We start from the raw sequence: 20,038 nt of genomic DNA, 5'->3' as shown, positions 1-20,038 counted from the left end.
GCCGCCGAGGGCTGAGGAGCCCCTGGCACCCACCGGCTCCCTTTGGAGGAAGCACCGGACACAGGTGCAACAGCGCAGGTCTCTGGCTCAGGCCGGCCACCTGGTATGAGTGGCTGAGGCTGGCCTCGAACTCGCCATCCTCCTGCCTCAGCCTCCAGCCACTGGGATTCTAGGTGTGGGCCACTGGGCAGGGCACATGCCCCCTAGAGCCAGCGCCTGCTCCCTCCGGGGTCCTGGGGACCCTCGTGGCTCTCACGGCCGCCCTGCCCCGGCTCCCTGGCCCTGCTGAGCTTGGACCCCGGAGGACACCCCTGGCCTTGTGTGGTCTCTGCAAGAACCGGCGGGTCGTGGCTGTGGCCCTCGGGAGCAGGTTCTGGTCACCTCCATAGACAGGACAGCAGCAAGGACACAGGCCACGGAAGAGACCCAGAGAATGAGAGACAGAGAGCGAGAGAGACAGAGAGCGAGAGAGACAGAGAGCGAGAGACTTTACCGTGTGCTGCTCCTGGCGAGGTGGCGTTGGAGGGAGAGACAGATCATGAGCGGCCTCAGAACACACACTGGCCACACCTGGGCGTCCCAGCCCCCTGGGCCGAGGGGCAGCCCCCCGGGCTCTGGCTCTGACCCTGGGCTCCATCCTTCCATGGAAGCCCCTCCCCCGGTCCCCACCCTGGGCAGGCCCAGTCCGTCCCAGTCTGTCCCAGCGGCAGGACGCCCCAGAGCTGTCAAGGTCACTGCCAGGGGCTGTGGGAGCCTCTTCAAGGGGCAGAATTTGGGGGAAGGACCTGGGTTTGAATTCCGCCTGCCTCTGCCTGGCGGTCCTCATCTGTGACACCGACAGTGGCCTCCAGTGTGCCCCGCGGCCTTGGAGTCACAGGTCAGCAGAGGCCACCCTCAGGGTCCTCTGCACCGGCCGCACCCTCCAGGACCGCCCTGGAACCAGGCTCAGTCTCAGGGCCAGCCTGGGGCAGCCCGAGGCCGGTTCTGGGTCTGCAGCATCCCTCGGGCCTGAGTCCACTCTGGCACCACCAGGCTGGACGAGGGCAGGGCGCGAGGGATGCGGGAGCCCCGGGGCCGTTGGTAGGTGTTTAGGCCGTTCTGCCTCCAGACGTCAGGGCAGGGGCCTGTGGTCGCTCCGAGGGAGGCTGGGGCAGGGGGGTCTCCTGAGCCCAGGAGATCAAGGCCAGCCTGGGCAGCACAGGGAGACCCTTAAAATGAAACAAAAACCTGCTGACTTTAAAAGGGAGAGGCTTCTGAAGTTTCTGCTGCCCTCTCCAAAGCACAGGGTCCTCAGGGTTCAGCACTTGAGAATTAAGTGACACACGTGCGATTGTGTAGCTTCTACTTTCACGACTAGGAGGCATCCGGTGACAGAAATGTTAGCCTCAACTATTGACCAAGTCTTCTGAATGTCACCGCACTTGCCTGCAGGAAGATGGCACCATTATGCCAATTTTCCAGATGAGGAAACTAAAGCCCAGAGAGGGAGACTGATTTCCCAAGGGCACACAGCCAGGAAGTGGCAGGTGGAGATTCAAACCCAGGTGCGTTATCTGGAGCTCTGATGTTCCTCTGTTTCATCAGATATAAGAAAAATGGTGCCCTCCTGGGAGGGGCAGATAGCCTGAGGGCTCCTCTTTGGCTTCCTGGAAGCGCAGCTCCTAAGGATGCAGGAGCAGCTTGATCAGGGTGCTGTGCCAGCTGGGACGGCCCGTGGTCCTGCCCTGGGGGACGAGTGGCGGCACCAGATGGACCCTTGGCAGCGAGGGTGGGATGATGATCTGCCAGCTGCCGAGGAATGTCAGCCGGCTGCCCCATGCATGGGCACAGAGCGGGACACACTGGCCCAGGGCTGGTGAAATGGTGCGTTCATGGTGGTCACATGGACATGGCTGGTCAGTGATGAGGGACACACACACCACACACAGCAGAGGGCAGGAGCGGGCAGGAGGGTGGAGACGGGCAGGAGGCTTCGACACACCCTCGGGGGACCCACGGCGTCTCCCACACAGAGATGGGCCACAGTCACAGCACTGGGAGGGGTCCCTGCCTCGACCCACCATGGCCGAAGAGCCAGGGGCAGCCTCCTCCTTGCAGCCCGGCTCCCGGGGTCCTGGGTCTCGTCTGTGGGCCGGGAGCTCGCGGTCAGCTCTGTCGCTGAGTCTGTGTCCCTCCCCAGCCCCCCGGGGGTCAAGGCTGCACCCGGGCGACTCTCCTGCCCTCCAGCCCAGGGTCCCTAGCCAGGGGAACACGAGGAATGAGGACACTCAGAGACCTGCACGTCCAACAGCAGCTGGACGCGGGAGCCTGTCCTAGGAGAGGAGGCTGGCCCAGGGCTGGGGTGTCCTGCCCTCTCTGTGAGCAGATGGACACACAGCAGAAGACCCGAGAGAAGAGCCGCACGGGATGACAAGAAAGGACGACAGAGTCCTCACAGGGCCACACGCCTCAGGCAAAGGAAGTCAGAAACCTGCGGCCAGGGGGCGACTTTGGGAACGAGGCAGCAGCAGCTCGAGGGCTCCTGCTCTGGCTGTTTGGAGGTTTGGGTCTCGGGTATGCAGGAGTGGCTTGATCAAGGTGCCCAGCCAGCTGCGCCAGGCACACTCAGCAGGGAGGAGGGCGGGGCTGAGGGGCGGGGCCTCGGCCTCCTCTCCCGCCCACTGTCACCCACTGTCCTGGTTTTAAGGTGCCCCCTGTGGGGCGCTCATCGCTATGAAGCTATATTCTAGAGAATTCCTGGCACTTGCCAGAATGCTTAAAACCTCATGCTCCCACTTCCTGCGAGATCTGCAAACCTGTCAAGGCCCAGGGGAGGGCCTGGCATCCCTGTCCTGACCTTTCTTTGCACAGGAATGATTTAAAAAAGTTTTAAACAGGGCCTTTCAAGGGTGCAGGTGGCTTTGTGTTCCCCCTCTGGGTGCTGGGGAGTGGCCTCAGGGTCTCAGGCCCCTGGGCAAGTGCTCTCCACTTCAGACATGTCCAGATTTCTTTTTTCTTCCTTTCTTTCCTTCTTATTTATTATTTTTTTTTAAGTTTTGAGACAGGGTCTCACTAAAGTATGGAGGCTGGCCTTGAAACTTGTGATCCTCGGGTCTCAGCCTCCTGGGATCACAGACCTGTGCCACCAAGCCTGGTGCAGGTGCTCGTTCTGTGAGCTACAGGCAATTCTGGATGCCCTTCAACAACTGCACACAGCTGAGCTCTGGGTAAAGACACCTGGCCCAGGTGGCCCAACAGGTTATGACCCCCAGGGACAGGGCAGGGGCTAGTTTGTGTAAGTTTGTTTCATAATGTTTGCAGAGTGACAGAAACATCTTGGGATGCGTTTCTCACCCTGTGTCCCCATCATAAGTGAAGCATGACTGCACTTCAGAGAGTCTAACAGTCCGTTCATCAAGGGGCCGAGTCTGTGCAACCCTGAGGCCCTGGTGGGACCCTCTTCCTCCTCCTCGTTCTCACTGTGGGGCTGCGTGGGACCAGCTCTTGCTCTGCCCAGCCCCTGACACCTGTTTGAGCAGATCGGATCTGCTTTAAAGTGAGGTTCCCAGCCTGCAGACCTGGACGCAGCCTTGGTACACCCGGCCCGGGAGAGCGACCATGGCTAGGGTGCTGGGTCCTCTGCAGCCCCCCTGCAGAAACGGGGTCAGCTTGGGAAGGGGACGTGGCGGGCAGCAGCAGGGTCCCTGGTGTGGAGGACAGAGTGGGTGAGCCGAGGCTCAGCCCGGGGCCTGTGCGCAGAGGGCGAGACCAGCACCCAGCAGTGTGTGTCCCACCCACCCCACCCCGTCTCCTGAGCTGCTGCATCCTGAGCCCTTGGGGCTGACACAGACCCTTCCCAAGGCCACCTGTGGCTGAGGCCTGAGCTGGTCCTCCCGTCTGGGCTCTGCCTGGGGACATGTCTCCTGTTGCCAGATGAGGACAGAGTATTGGCCTTCCCCAGGCCACAGCTCAGGGTGACCACAGGGGGTGGGAGGAGCATAGGGAGGGGGAGGGGCAGGGGAGGAGGAGGGGGGAGAGGGAAGTGGAAAGGGGGAGGGGGAGGGGAAGGGAAAGAGAGAGGGGAGGGGGAGGAGTGGGTAAAAGAAAGGGGGAGGGGGAGAGAGGGGGGAGAGGGAAGTAGGGGGAGGAGGGAAGGGGAGGTAGAGAGGAAGGGGGAGAGGAAGGGAAAGAGAGGGAGGGGGAGGGGAGGGAGGCAGGCAGAGGAGGGAGGGGGGAAAGAGGGAGGAGGAGAGGAAGGGAAAGGGAGGGGGAGGGGAAAGAGGGCGGGGGGGGGGGAGAGGAAGGGAAAGGGAGGGGGAGGGGAAAGAGGGCGGGGGAGAGGAAGGGAAAGGGAGGGGGAGGGGAAAGAGGGCGGGGGAGAGGAAGGGAAAGGGAGGGAGGGGGAGAGGGAGGAGGGAAGGGAGAGAAAGGGGGAGGTGGAGGGGAGAAGAAGGGAAAGAGAGGGAGGGGAGAAGAAGGAGGGAGGGGGAGAGAGGGAAAGAGAGGAGGGGAGAGACGAGGGGGAGGGGCAGAGAGAGAGAGGGGGAGGAGGAGGAGGGAGAGAAAGAGAAGGGAGGGAGGGGGAGAAGAAGGAGGGGGAGGGGAAGGGAGCTGCCGGTGGAGGGGGCAGCAGGGCTGGGCTGGGACCTGCAGGTGGCTTCCTTAGACATGGCTCTCTGGGCTGAGCCTGGTACAACGTTCTGACTTCCTGGAATCCGAATTTTCTCAGGGTCTTGCCAGGGGACCTACCAGAGACCCTGGGGGTCCTGCTAACATACATGGGGGAGGGACATGGGGCCACATTTCATCACATTCTCATGGACACTACGTATTGCCCAAAAGTATATATATCTTTTAAAGTGCTGCTCACCCACAGGAGACAAGTTGTATCTTGTTTGTATCTTACGTTCCCTGGGTTTGCGTCAGTCATCAGCGTTCTATGCCATTTCTGTTTGCATCCTTTGTTATCTATTGTGCTTCAGTCTTTCTTCTTGATTTGTGGTGGTTTTTTATATATTAAGGACACCAACTCCTTGTCTCCTTGGTGGCAACCTTTCTCCCCTAATTTGCTGTGCATTTAGTGACTTGGTCTCCTCCAGAGCATCTTAATGATACTGTAGCTCAACTTCCTGATTATTGTCATTATTGCTTTTCCCCCTCTTTGCTCTGGCTGTCCAGTAAGTCATGGCCTTAAAATGAGGGAGGGAGGGAGGGGGGAGGAGAAAGGTGGAGAGGGTGGGCAGAGGGAGAACAAAGGAAGAGGAGAGGAGTGGGCGGTGTGGCCTGTGGCCAGGAGAGGGACACCGTGTGCCTCTGCCCCGCGCTGGGGCGTCCTGACCCCCTGGCGACCTCCTGGTCCTCTGACCCCATCCTGTTTCCAGGGAAGAACCTCAGCGAGGCCCACTTTCGCCTTAAGCCGGAAATGGCCACTGTCCTGTCCTCTCACAAGCCCAGCCCTTCCTGTCTGGCCAGGAGCCACTCGGGGGACCCCTGCACCTGCCGAGAAGGGAACGAGGAGACGAGGCACGGGGGAGTCTGGAGAGAGGGGCTCCCACCCTGGCCAGACCCTCCCTTCTGGGGCTGATCCACTGTGATGGCTACCGGGGACCTAAGGGTCCCCCAGAGCCTCGGGATGTGTCCCCGTGTTGGAGTCGGGAGATCTCCAACTTGTTCAAGCATCTACAGCACGAGGGGTGCAGGCTGACCACAGGCCCAGAGGGCTGCTGGCTGGTCAGCTCGTGGTCACCATCTTGGAATGCATGTCCAGAATCAGGGTGTCACCTGGAGGTGCCTACCCAGAACTCAGGTGCCACCTGGCAGTGGCTGCTCAGCTCCTGGGGACCATCTTGGAATGGCTTCCCAGACATCAGGTGGCATTTTGGGGTGGTAACTGAGCCCAAGGGTGCCATATGAAACGGTTACCCAGAATTCGGGGGCCATCTTGCAGTGGCCACTTGGTTCTTAGGTACCATTTCAATGGCCAGGTAGAACTTGGGTACCAGTTTGGGACGTCCACCCAGAACTCGGGGGCCATCTAGTAGAATGGTCACCTAGAACTTAGGTTCTAGAACTCAGGAGCCAAACCTTGGAATGGCTGCGCGGCCCTTGGGCACCATCTTGAGATGAGTATCTAGCTTGGGAGTCATTTGGAATGGCTGCCCAGGACTCGGGGCAGCCGAGTCTTGGAATGGACCTAAGGGCTACCATCTCGGAACGGATGCTCAGAATTGGAACCATGGTCACTTAGTTCTTGGGCGACATCCTGAGATGGCTATCTAGAACTTGTGCCATTTTGGAACAGCCCAGAACTTGGACACCTTAGGCTCTAGGGTGCCTCTTGAAATGGCTGCCCGGAACTCATCAGGTGCCATTTTGGAGTGGGTACTAAGCGCCATGGTGGCATCTTGGAAGGGCTGCCCAGCCCCTGGGCACCATCTTGGAGGTGCCATAATCTAGCCCTGCGGAGGGCGGAGGGTCCTAGGCCTGCCAGGAGACAGGGAAGACACAGGGCCATCGGTCGACAGGCACGGGGCCTTCAGGCACGGGGTGGGATGTCATGCACACTCATCCATGATTGTCTTTTCAGGGGCACCCCAAAGAGAGAGGTTCTGGGGGGCTCGCGGAGCAGAGGGGAGATGAGATGTCCTGCAGCACGGCAGGAGGCCGGTGGCGGGCCATTGCCGTGGGAGGAGGAGAAGGGGGATGCCCGCTCCTTCTCTCTCCCTGACGTGCACAAAGCCAGTGGAAGCTCCTCCTGGTGACATGCGGCACCTCCCGCCACCCAGAGCCCACGCGCCCCATCTCTACGCCCTGAGAGCAGGTCCCCTGAGCCAGCAGGTGGTCTCAGGCTGAGGATGGGGGCCAGGAGGCCAGCGGAGGCCTCGGGTGGGGACTTACGTGAAGGCAAAGGCCACCAGGGCCCCACTGACCACTATGAAGTCCAGAATGTTCCAGAGGTCGCGGAAGTAGGCGCCCTGGTGCAGGACAAGCCCCAGGTCGATCATCTGCGGGGAAGAGCAGGCGCTGAGGTTCGGCCCCTGCGGCCCGCGGGAGAAAGTGCAGGGGGCAGGTGGACGGACCTCCCCCTGCAGCCTGGGGCAGGAGAGAGGGCCCTGCGTGGGGGGCGGAGGCCCCACCCGGTGACAGGCAGCGAGGGTTCGCTGGTTCCAGACCTTGGGCTGCCCCTCGATCGGGTCCTCAGCCAGCCCTGGGGGCTCTGCCTTCCCAACCCCCAGGAGTCTGTCCACTCCTAGGCCACCAAGCCGGTGCCACCCGCAGGGTCCACCAGGGACCTGCGCGGGCTTCCAGGTCCGCCCGCCCTCAGGTCTGTCCTGCTCGCGGCCGCCAGAGGGCGCCGGCGCACACCCAGCCCAGCACCCCCCCTCCCCGGGCGCAGAGCCCCGCGGTTGGCCGCCCCCTGCGCGGCTCCTCCAGGTGTCGCAGTCGCCCTTCTCCCATCCCTGCCCCTCTCCCGACTCTCGTGGCCGCCCCTCGGTCACATGCACCACGTCCAGGCCTCAGGGAAGCCGTCTGCACCCGGAGGGTCCTGGGGGCTCAGAACCCCGCGGGGCGCTGGCGGCTGTCCCCGCGCTCACCTTGATGACCATCTCAAAGGTGAAGACGCCAGTGAAAACGTAGTCGAAATATCGCAGCACCTGCAGGGGGGCATGAAGAGGGCAGGGATCACCGACCTGCTCCAGCAGAGACCGACCCCTGTAAATACTGCAATTGCCTATTGGTCTGTGAGACCCCCCAGCAAAGTCCCCAAGGAGCAGAGTTTCCACCCAGAGGAAGCGTATCTGTCATATATGGTTGGGCAGGGCGTGCACTGCACAAAAGCCCCTCCCACCCCTAGATTTGTAGGTTGTGAATGAGACTTTCCAGCAGATGGCAGCAAATCCCATGGAATCCCTCTGTGAGGACGGCGGGCACCGAGGCCAGCATCCAGGGGCCTTGTATATTTGCCCCAATCTCTATGTGTGCTGAGGGGGCCCTGGACAAGTTCAGGGGTAACTGGATCCTGTCCCCACTGCGTCCTGGTTCCGCTGGGTCTCTGGGCAAGGTTTGTTTCCATGTGGTGTCTCCTAAGCACTGGGGCTCACCCGGCTGCTTGCTGTCACCGTCTGTGTCCCATGGCCACGCTCTCACCAGGGTGGGTGATTCTCGTCCGCCCGCCCCACTGTCTCAGCCTCGACCAGTTTCTGCCTGGATGATCACCGACCCTCAGCCCTGACTCTCTCTCCACCGCGCACAGCCCCGCTTGGTGGTGACCCAGGGTGTGGCCTGACCAATGGTGCACTTAAGGGCCTGGTAATTACCGGACACGGCCACCGGAGGGCGCCGGTGAACACCTGCGTCAGGCTCTCGCCCCTTCCTGGCTCCCGCTACTGGGATGAAGTCCAGTCTTCCTGCTGGTCTGGCGGCTCTGCACGACTTTCTGGTCACCTCCCCAGGGACACGGTGCCCTGCTTCCACCCTTCCCTTGCTCCTGGCCTCCTGCCTCCTGGATCCCACCCCAGGGCCCTTGCACAGGCTGTTCCCTCTGCCTGAAACGCCCTTCCCTGCATCCTGTGGGGTCCCCCTCCTCCATGCTTGGCTGGGAATGGCTTTCCCGGCGAGGCTTTCGGCGGCTACCTGTCTACAATGCCACCTCCCGGCCTTGGAATCCTGTCCCCGCACCCCTCATCCTTTCCCAGGGAGCTGTCTGTTATGGTATCAATCATCCCGTTGTCCCCCACATCAGTCCTGCAGAGATAGTCCCCATGTGGCTGCTGCAGCTCCTAGTGCAGGGCCAGGCATACAGCAGGCGCTCAAGGGTGCTTGCTGAGTGGGTGCCCGAGCAGCTGGGGTCGGGCCTGCAGGAGCCGCTCTGATATCATGTCCCGGGTGTGGCTGCCACCAGGGTGCGGGCGCGAGGGGCCGGGCTGCTGAGCTGGGCGGTCCCCACGGTGGGGCGATGGTCCTGGGCGCCGCCAGGGGCAACAGGAATCCTGGCCCCGCCCACCCTGCGGAGCTGCGCCCTGCGCCCTCGGCCCTCCTGGCCAGGCAGGGGTCACCGTGGGCCTCTGAGGACCCGAACTCCCGCTGCGGGCTGGGCGGGGTGCTGGCCGGGGGCCCCAGCAGGCTCTCTGCAGCCCCTGCGTCACCTGCCCTGCCAGCTGGGAGGCCCGGGAACTAGGAGCAGGAGGGAACCTGGAGGGCTGCCGGGTCCGGCCAGGACCCAGCACAGCCTCCGCTGCCTTCTGATTTCCCTCCCTCCGCCCGCGGGCCTCGGGGCGCCAGGCGGGGGGGGGGGGGGGGCAGGGAAAGCCAGCGAGGCCTCCGAGCCGCGCCCTGGGCACTCACCTACTTAGCATGAGCCCATGAGCCCCAGCCTCCGCCGGCGGGTGAGGAGGGCGACTGTGGGTCTGGGCAGGGAGCGGAGGGGACAGGCCAGGGCCCCAGGAGGTGCCCCACCCATGAGGTGAGCCGCTGCCCCTCTCCACCAGGGCCAGGGCTCACTTCTGACTGGCAGATCTCCAGGGTGACCCAGGATGGTCACTTGCTCCCTCTTTGTCTCCCACTCTCTGGGTCTGACCCCTCCTTCATCAGTTGGGGTCACCTGGAGAGGGCTTTGCCGGGATTAGATAAGTCACGGTGGCCAGGCGGTGGCCGGCACCCTGGCCGCACCTGTCATCCCAGCGGCTGGGGAGGCTGAGGCAGGAGGATCGGGAGTTCAAAGGCAGCCTCAGCAACGGTGAGGCCCTAAGCAACTCAGTGAGACCCTGACTCTAAATAAAGACAGCGTGGGGCTGGGGCTGGGCCCAGGCCGAATGCCCTAGGTCCAGTCTCCAGCATCTCCAAAGACTACGAGGACAGACAGACTGGAGGACAGACAGACTGGACGACCGACCGACTGCCCGCCCATCCAACGGATGTCCAACTTGGGCAGCTCAGGCAGCTGGGCCCGGGGTTGGGCACACACACAGCCAGGGGCCGGGTGGACGGGGCTTAGCAGACCCTGGACCCCGGAGGGTTCTGTTCTCCAAAAGTAAAAGTTTGGGCTGTTTCTGCCCCGGCCTCCCCTTGGCCTCTCCTCTCCCGGCCTCACCCTCGGGCTCCTCCCAGCCCATCCTTTCTCCAAAGCTTCATGTCCTCGTGGGAGACTCCACGGGGAGAGCTGGCTTTTGAGAGGGCACCTCTAAGTCAACCCGGCTCAGCCCCTGGCCCCCTCCATTCCAGGCAGAGCATGATCCTGTCCTGTCCCCGCCACCCCCACCAGGGGACCCAGCCGGGTGGTCCCCTCCAGGGACGTCTTGCCCTCAGAGATGTGCCTCCCCTCCCTGCAGACACGGCTGTGCCCGAGGCTGTCCCCAGTCAAGCCCCACCCGGCTCGAGTCTGGGGCTACAGGAGGAAGGGGACGGTGAGGCGGGTCTCACATTGTTGCGGGGCGCGTTGGGCTGCACGGGGTCCTCGGCGGCCAGGGCGATGCTGCTCATGGCGATGGCCATGAGGATGCACATCTCGAAGTAGCGCAGGTTGAGGATGTAATGGCACAGGCGGCGAAGGCTGTTGGGGACAGATGGTGTGCAGAGGTCCACTCAGAGCTCAGGATCACAGGCCTTCTACCATAGCACTGTTCGAAATCCCTAACTTCTAAGGGCCACACCCACCAAGCCATCCTTTACCTAGGGCCCTCTCTGGGTCCTAGGACCCCAAGAAGGCAGGGGAGACCTCCCAAGGGGAGCCACAGACATGTCCGGTTTACCCTGTTGAAGTGGGCCCCTCCCTCCACAGAAAGCCCTCTTCCCCATGCTGATTTTAGGACTGGCAGCAAGAGTCCAGTGTAGATAAACTTCCTATTTTCGTGTCGCCCTGTTTTCTTGGCCACTGGCCGGGAAGATGCCAGCACTCCAGGTGCTGGACACCCCTTACTAGTTTTTCACAAACGCATCCAGTATAGTACTTTGTAGAACTGTGCAAACAAGGCCTCTGGCCCTGAGCTGGGCTTCACAGAGATGTCTACATTTTTAAGATAAGTTACAAATGGGCTCCATGGTGACAGCTGGCAGGGGGAGGAAAGAAAGGGGAGAAGAAGCTCTCCCCTTCTCAGGTGTTGTCCTTGAAGAGTTAACTTGCCCAGAACAGTGAAAGAAAAAGCTGCTTTTCTGTGAACTTCTGCAGACTGTGAACTTCTGGGCCCCTCCCCTGACATGCTGGGGAGAAAACTCTGAAACTCCCTGAACTCGGGGTTCAGGGGATTGATTGATTACAGCAAAAGCTGCGCCCTCTGAGCCTGGCTGCAGCCACATACAACTGTTTCCTGCCGTCTTCGGCACCTGGCCTCGTCTGCCCCTACAACACTGTGGCTCCTAACGACTCTGGAAGTCTTGGTCCCCACACTGGGCTGAAGAAAGGGGGATGAAGGGTGTTGAGGACCCATGGGTCACAGAGATGTCCCTCCCTCCCTCCCTCCCTCCCTCCCTTCCTAGAATCAGCTGTGGGACGGGAACTCTCATCTGGAATGTGGCCTGGACCACGAAGACCAGAGGGTCACCAATGCCGGAGTGGGACACAGTGGGGTCTCCAAAGAGGTGGTGACTGAAGCTCTGACTCGCAGCCTGATCAGAGCCCTGATGGCCCAGGGCACCTTCCTGGGTCAGCTCGGGATGCGCTATGACAACGTCCACCTCATACGACTTCAGGACGGGCCACTCCGGGCTGATGGTGGTGTTGGGGGGTGGCTCCCCCTCTGCTCCGTGGACCTCGTCCCCTCCCGGGGGCCCCGGGCCTACTCACGGGTTGGTGGTGGACAGGATGAACATGGAGCTGTAGGGGGGCATGGGCTTGGGCCCGTCCTCCCCGGGCTCCTCCTGCTCCTCCTTCTTCTCCTCCTCTTTCCTCGGCAGTGGGTCGGGGTTGGCGTTTTTGTTCACTGTGGGGACAAGAACCAGGGCTCCCTCCGTGGTTTCCCAGGGATCTCTGGGCTCCCGCCCACCCCAGGGGCGGGGCGTGTCGCCGCATCCTCACTGACCCTTGTGGGGGGTACTTCATGATCCCCACTGACTGACAGGGAAACGGGGGCACAGAGAAGTGCAGTGACTTGCCTCAGGTCACACAGCCTTGAGGGGACACCTCAACTGCCTGGCCCCAGAAAGCCTGTTTCCAGCCACTCTGTGGCCCTGAGTCTGCTGGGCTCCTCGGGGGCTTTGGTCAGCCCTGTCCCTGTCCCGCCTGACCTTCATGCCGAGGCTGGGGGCACCCAGGGGGTGCTAACGGCCCCACTTAGGGGGACATGGGCTCAGGCCATGGCACCCCTTTCCACGCTGTGTGGCTACTGGGCACAGGGCACGTGCCCAGACTAGATGGGGACAGGCTGGGGCGTGGGGGACACTGGGCGTCCAGGACCCAGGGTGAGAAGAAGGCAGAGCGTCTCGTTAACGGTTCAGAAAACACGGTTCGCGGGTCGAAATGGTGACATCTGGATCTAATATCTGAGACACTGACGCTCCTTGGGCCGAAGCAGCGCCTGTCCGACATCCCCGAGGTCCCCGAGGTCCCCGCGGCCGCTCACCTTGGACAACCGTGTGGTTGAGGGGCGGCCCTGGGGGCGGGATGTCCACCGCCGTGTGCTCGGGCCTCCCGGTCCTGGCCGAGGCATCCTGGCCACTGCTGGGGTTGGTGACGATGAGGCTGTTCTCGGGGGCCTTGAGGGCGCCAGGGTGCGACGGGGGCCCTGGGTCATTGGGCACCCGGCGGCCGGCGCTGCTGTGCGGGTTGGCGGCCGGGGCGGGCATGGGGCCAGGGACTGTGCTGTTCCCCATCTTGGCGGGGCTCTGGGGCGCGCCGGCGGGGCCCAGGCTGTCGTGGGGACTGGCCGGCTCCGCAGTGGCCAGCTTGTTGTTCTTCAGGTTGTCCATGTCCTCGGCCAGCGGCGCGTCCTGGCGGCCCAGGTCCTGCTGGATTGGACGCGTGGTGGACAGGTTGGGGCCGGACACAGGGACCCCGGCGCCCTGGTTCTCTCTGAGGAAGGCAGGTCAGCGGAAAAGAACCACAGCAGAGTCAGGACGGTGGGGACAGGGTGGCGCCTGCCCAAGACCCGGCAAGGGACGGCCTGGGGTGGCTCAGTGGCAGGGCGCTTGCCTAGCACACACCCGCCTGGGGTCACCCCAGAGCCATAGCCAAACCGACAAACCAAGCCAACCCACCAGTCCCACCGCCGCAGCAGCCCAACCACGTCAACCCAACCCAACTAACCCAACCAACCTAACCAACCACCAAACCAACCAAACTAACCAACCAAACCAACCTAACCCAACCAACCCCACCGCCCCACCAGTCCAACCATGTCAACCCAACCAAGTCAACCCAATTAACTCAACCACCCAACCTAACCCAACCAAATCAACCCAAACCAACTAACCAACCCAACCAACTCAACCAATCCCACTGCCCCACCAAGTCAACCCAACCCAACTAACCCAATCAACCAAACTAACCAACCTAACCCAACCAAGTCAACCCAACCCAACCAACCAAGCCAACCAAATCAACCCAACCCAACTAACCAAACCAACTAACCAAACAAACCCAACCCAACCGATCACACTACTCCACCAGCCCAACCACATCAACCCAACCAAGTCAACCCGAACCAACCAACCAAACCAAGAAAACTAACCCAAACCAAGTCAACCCAACCCAACTAACCCAACCAACCAATCAACCTAACCCAACCAAGTCAACCCAACCCAACTAACCAAACCAACTAAAACAACCAACCTAACCCAACCAAGTCAACCCAACCAAATCAACCCAACCCAACCAACCCAACCCAACCAATCCCACTGCCCCACCAGCCTAACCAAGTCAACCCAACCAATTCAACCAAACCAATCAACCAATTCAACCAAACCAAGCCGATCCAACTAACCAAACCAACCAACCTAACCCAACCAAATCAACCCAAACCAACCAACCAAACCAAGAAAACTAACCCAAACCAAGTCAACCCAACCCAACTAACCCAACCAACCAATCAACCTAACCCAACCAAGTCAACCCAGCCCAACCAACCAACCCAACCAACTAACCCAACCAAACCAAGCCAACCAACCCAACCCAATCAACCAAACCAAATCAACTAACCAAATCAACCCAACCCAACCAAGCCAACAAATCAACCCAACTCAATTAACCAAACCAACCAATCTAACCCAACAAATCAATCCAACCAAATTAACCAAACCAAGTCAACAACCCTAACCCAACCAAATCAACCCAACCCAACCAACCAAACCAACCAACCAATCAATCCTACCAAATTAACCAAACCAACCAAACCCACCAAATCAATGCAACCAATGCAACCGACCCAACTAAACCAACCCTACCAAATCAACCAAACCAACCAAACTAAATCAACCAACCCAACCCAACCCACCCAACCCAATTAACCAAACCAACCAACACAACCCACTCAACCAGCCAAACCAAACCAATCAACCCAACTCAACCAACACAACCAAATCAAACCAACTACACCAACTCAACCAAGCCAACCAACCCAAACCAATCAACCAACCAACCCAATCCAACCAACTAAATCCAACTAACCAAACCAAACCAACCAACCAACCAACCAACCAAATCAGGCCATTCCATGGCGGCTTAGCCACAGGCCAGGGGAGATTCACCCCGTTCTCACTCTATAGATGAGAAGGGGATCAGAGACTGACGGGGCCCTGCCCCAGGCCACACAGCCAGCTGTGGCAGAGCCAGCGTGGAGCTAGCCTGGAGCTAGTCAGCAGAGGCTCTGCGCCCAATCCCAGGTGGGAGTAGATACCGGCTGTGTGTACCCACACCTCCTGGAAGGAGAAGCCAGGCAGTCCCTCTGTAGTCTGTGGGGAGCCATTCTGACATGTGATTGGGTGACTCCCGTTAAGGGCCTGAGGCACTCTGGCTGTGTCGGAGTTATCCCGACCCTTTCCTGATGAGAGAGCCCATCCGTGTGGGGGTGTGCGTAACCACTGACCCTGGAGACCCAATCACTGACCCTGACCTTGGAGTACAGCCCCCCCTCAACCTTCATTGGATGGAATTCTCCCCTGAATCTCTTGTTTCCCCCAAATAAAAGGCTGATCCCCGGCGTGTTCGCTCTCTCTCTCTCCTGCTAGCCCAGAGTAATCCTCGCTGCCCTGCTGAGCGGCTGGAGGCAGGGAAACAGGGAGACCGAGCCGTCTCGGACCTAGCATTAAAATAAGGTACTGTCTGTGTGTTTTATTTTGATCTCTTCTAACTAACTGAATGCCAGAACCTCATTAATGAAACCACTGCGCAGGCCACGTGGTAGAATTGGCGCCCAAGAGGGGGGCATTCTGAATTAGTTAGATTGAGTGGGAGCGCGCGCTAAAAAGATTAAGGGAAAGAAATAAAGAGAAAGGAAGATAAGGAAATAGAAATAAAGAAATAAAGAGGAAATAAGGAAGATAAAGAATAAAGAGAAAAATAAGGAAGAGGTGACATTTGGGTCACAAAAGTAATAAAGAGGATAAGGAAAATAAGAAATAAGAGAAAGGAAAAAGTGACATTTGAGTCACAAAAGTACCAAGAAATATTGAAGGAAAGAGACGTTAATTTACTTAAAATGGGAAATTCTACTTCTTCGGATAAGGAAATGTATCTAACTATTTTAGACAGTATAATTAATCAGAAAGGAAAACAGATAAAGAAAACTCAGTTATTGCAATTCTTAAAGATTGTAGGTGAATATTGTCCTTGGTTTTGTGACCAAGAGTCTCCAAATTTACTTACTTGGGAGAAATTAGGAAGAAAGTTACAGAGAGTTTGTCTTTCTACTGAAATACCTGGAGGCATAGAGAATATACAGAAAACTTGGACGGCCCTAGAAATTTGTCTCTTTGAATACATGGACCAGAGTCCGTGGCCACCAGAAGAGCTTCTGAGAGGTATTCAAAGAGCCATTAGGTCTATTCAAATGGAAAATCAGCCTGAGGCTAAGTTAATTTCCTTTCCTTTGAGCCGTTTTAAAACAAAAGCGCTAGGAGCTAAAACAAAGGTTAGAAATGTGCAAGCTAGCCCGCAGACAGATTATACAGAACAGCATGATAAAGAAGAAGCATCTCTAATCTTGGAGAGCCCTCCAGAAGTGGTAACCAATCTTCCTGGAGAGGAAAATACAAAGGAAACTCCTAGCGGGGCTCAGGTTTCTTCTCAGCCACGTGAGTTAGAAACCCAAATTCCAAATGGCGATAGTACAGAGTCTGATAGCAGCTCGCAGTCTGAGGAAGAAGAATTAGACATAGAAACTCAGGACTTAGAGAGAAATTTTAATAGATTGCATTTAGCACCACCTGCCCAAGCCTTTAAAATTCAGCCGATACCTGCTAGAAGAACCAAATTTAACAGGTGTGCTGAATTAAAGATGACTTTTCTTACCCCAGTTCAGCAAGGTATTAAGAAGGCTCAAGAAATGGGGGAGGATACTACTGGTTTTCACCTCTTTCCAGTTTTTGAGCAAACTGATGAGCAAAATCAGAGAGTTAGAATTCATGCTGTAATTCCATTTAAAACTATCAAGGAATTAAAAAATGCATGTGAAACGTACGGCCCAAATTCGCCTTTTGTTCAGAGTCTGATAGAAAATATCTGCTCACAACCCCTTCCTCCTAGTGACTGGGTTTTTTTAGCCAGATCTTGTTTGAGCGGGGGAGATTACTTACTTTGGAAAACTTACTGGACTGATTTTTGTAATGAACAGGCAGAAAGAAACAGAAGACAGGGCATAGAAACGCCAGTAACGATGTTTTTAGGGACTGAAGATTTTGCTGATTTAGAAAGACAGTTAAATTATGATTTTGTAGTGTACAATCAAATAACTGATTGTGCAAAACGTGCCTGGAGGCAAATTGTCCCCAAGGACCAGTCCAATTTAGTTCTTACCAAAATCAGACAAGGTGCCAGTGAGACTTATTCAGATTTCGTAGCCCGACTATATCAGGCTGCGAACAGGTCCATCGGAGACCCAGGAGCTAGCGAATTTATTGTTAGACAATTGGCTTTTGAGAACGCAAACAAAATTTGCCAAGATGTTCTCCGCCCCCATCGTAAGAAAGGAACAATTTCTGAGTATATTCGCTTGTGTTCTGACTTAGATTCCACTCAGTTGCAAACGGTAGCCTTAGCAACAGTATTAAAGGAAACTTTGGGGCCACAAAATTCAGTTCAGAAGTCCCGCAGCAAGTGTTACGTTTGCGGAAAACCCGGTCATTTCGCCTACGAATGTCGCCAACGCAAATTTAGGTTTAGGGCTCCATCTACTGGCGATAATAGATATTGCAGGACTCGGCGCCACGTGGTTGATTCGGGTGGCGCGGATGAGCCCGCCTTCTCGCCACAAGTATTTCCTCCTAGCGAGGGGACAAAAAACTTCCGTTCGGCCCCTCCCCGGGCCCAGAAACAATATGGGGAGACGTCGCACAGTGTGACGTCACTAGCGGCGCCGACCAGGACAGTCCACGATTTTTACCGGAGCAGAGACATGGATCACAGACAGTTTTCTTAGGACCTTCAGAGACAGTTAAATTAGATCCTGAAACGGGACCAACACAAATCCCTACTGGGATTTTCGGGCCGCTTCCTAAAAATACTGTAGGTTTAATTTTGGGGCGTAATAATTTAAAGGGAGCTATTAAAATAATACCTGGTGTGATAGATTCAGAATTTAAAGGGCAATTATATGTTACTGTAAGATCCAATTATGCCCTAAGGCTCACCCCAAAGGATATTTTTGCTCAATTAATATTATTGCCTTGTGTCTCAGAAAGGCACCTGCCGGCAGATTCAGTTTCTAAACCGCCGGACAGAGTATATTGGTCCCAGTTAGTGCGACAAGAACGCCCTTTATTAAAACTTAAAATTAATAATAAAAATTTCCTAGAAATAATTGACACAGGGGCTGATAGTTCAATATTGTCCAGCCGATTTTGGCCCAGACAGTGGCCTCTACATACAGCCTCAGCTAATCTAGAAGGAATAGGAAAAATTTCACAGCCTGCTCAAAGTGCCAACTATCTCCGTTGGGAAGATTCTGATGGAAACAGTGGAGTATTTAAGCCTTATGTGTTAGAGTCTTTACCAGCTAATCTATGGGGAAGAGATATACTAGCCAAAATGGGACTGCTACTAGTCACCCCAAATTCTATAAGGTCAGTTGAAGAAATTAATCAAAGGTATTTTCCTGGAGATGATAGGGAAAACTTTCAGGAAGAATATCTGTTTACAAGCCAGTCTCCACGACAAAGATTAGTAAATACTTCAGGACAAAATTTTTATTAGGGACACTGAATACTTCCCCGATCCTTAAAACAACTAAAAAAATTACATGGCTCACAAAAGAGCCTATTTGAATTTCTCAGTGGCCCATCTCAGGGGAAAAACTTAAAATAATTCATAGATTAGTTGAGGAACAACTTCAAACTGGTCATATTGAACCAACACTTAGCCCTTGGAATACACCTATTTTTGTTATTAAGAAAAAGTCAGGAAATTGGAGATTACTACAGGATTTAAAAACAATAAACCAGATAATTCAGCCTATGGGATCATTACAGCCAGGACTTCCCTCCCCCACAGCCATTCCTTTAGATTATAACTTGATGGTAATAGATTTAAAAGACTGTTTTTTCTCTATAAGGTTACATCCTGAAGATTGTAAAAAATTTACTTTCACTGTCCCAGCAGTTAATTTTAAGGAACCTGTTAAAAGATACTGCTGAAAAGTCCTTCCTCAGGGAATGCGTAATAGCCCTACCCTGTGTCAAAAATATGTTGATCAGACAATAGATCCCATTAGAAATAGCTTCCCTGATACATACATTATTCATTTCATGGATGATATATTATTGGCCCATACTAATTCAGAAGTACTTTCAGAAATTTTTACTCAGTTAGAGACCTCACTTACAACTATGGGTTTAAGTGTAGCTCCTCAAAAAATTCAAAAGGTATCTCCTTTTCAATATCTAGGTCAGATAATTCAAGGGAGTACAATCCGTCCTCAAAATCTTCAGATAAGAGTTAAGGAGTTACGTACCCTTAATGATTTTCAAAAACTATTAGGAGATATTAACTGGCTAAGACCATCCTTAAAGTTAACTACTTCTGAGTTAAGTCCTTTATTTCAGATATTACAAGGAAATCCTTCTCCAACCTCTCCACGTCAACTAACTTTGGAGGCCAAAGCAGCCTTAAGGAAAGTAAAAATTACAATTAAAAATACACAACTTACTAGAATAGATCCTAAAGAAATACTGTATTTATTAATATTTCCAACTGAACATACCCCAACAGGAGCCATATGACAAAAATTAAGAGTTATTGAATGGATTTACTTATCTCATTCCCCTCAAAAAACATTAATTCCCTTTCATGATTCTACAGCTCAATTAGTGATTAAGGGTAGAACTAGGATTTTACAATTAATTGGATCTGAGCCTGATATCATAATTATTCCATTTTCTGTTCAACAGACTAATTGGCTTTTTCAAACTTCTAGTTCATGGCAGATAGCTTTTGCAGATTTCCCTGGCCAGATAGATAGCCATTATCCTCGTGATAAGATTGTACAATTTGCATCATTAACATCACTTATTTTTCCAAAGATTGTACTTTCCCATCCAATAGAGGGAGCTTTATCGGTGTTCACAGATGGTTCCAGCTCTGGTAAGGCAGGTTTCTTCAGCCGTGTTCACACAGAGGTAATACAAACTTCTTATACTTCAGCTCAAAGGGCAGAACTTCAAGCCCTGATTTTGGCCTTAGATTATTTTTCAAATGAGCCTATTAATATCTATTCTGACAGCTTATATGCAGTCAGAGTTACCAAAAATATTGAAACCTCAGTTATTGGGTTTACTTCATCACAGGAGTTATTTAAATTATTTCATAATTTACAAAAGACAGTGCTAATGAGGAAGTACCCATATTTTATTGGACATATCCGAGCACATTCTAGCCTCCCTGGACCTTTGGTTACAGGTAATGATAATATTAATAAAT

At 55.5% G+C, this 20,038-nt stretch overlaps 1 protein-coding gene across 1 annotated transcript in view; it reads right to left on the bottom strand.

The window, feature by feature from the left end:
• LOC308631635 (voltage-dependent P/Q-type calcium channel subunit alpha-1A-like) overlaps positions 1-20,038 on the bottom strand; it is a gene marked incomplete at both ends in the record, with an annotated part of 113,799 nt that overhangs the window by 48,493 nt on the left and 45,268 nt on the right. The window contains 5 exons of the mRNA XM_081263012.1: positions 6,877-6,983; positions 7,575-7,634; positions 10,399-10,528; positions 11,759-11,894; positions 12,534-12,982. Coding sequence (XP_081119138.1) covers positions 6,877-6,983; positions 7,575-7,634; positions 10,399-10,528; positions 11,759-11,894; positions 12,534-12,982 — 882 coding nt within the window. The remainder of the gene's footprint in view (positions 1-6,876; positions 6,984-7,574; positions 7,635-10,398; positions 10,529-11,758; positions 11,895-12,533; positions 12,983-20,038) is intronic.

This window comes from Spermophilus citellus, assembly GCF_964194105.1.
Source record: "Spermophilus citellus genome assembly, chromosome: 12".
NCBI lineage: Eukaryota > Metazoa > Chordata > Mammalia > Rodentia > Sciuridae > Spermophilus > Spermophilus citellus.
The sequence above is the reverse complement of the archived record's forward strand: the minus strand, read 5'-3'. Positions and strand labels throughout refer to the sequence as shown.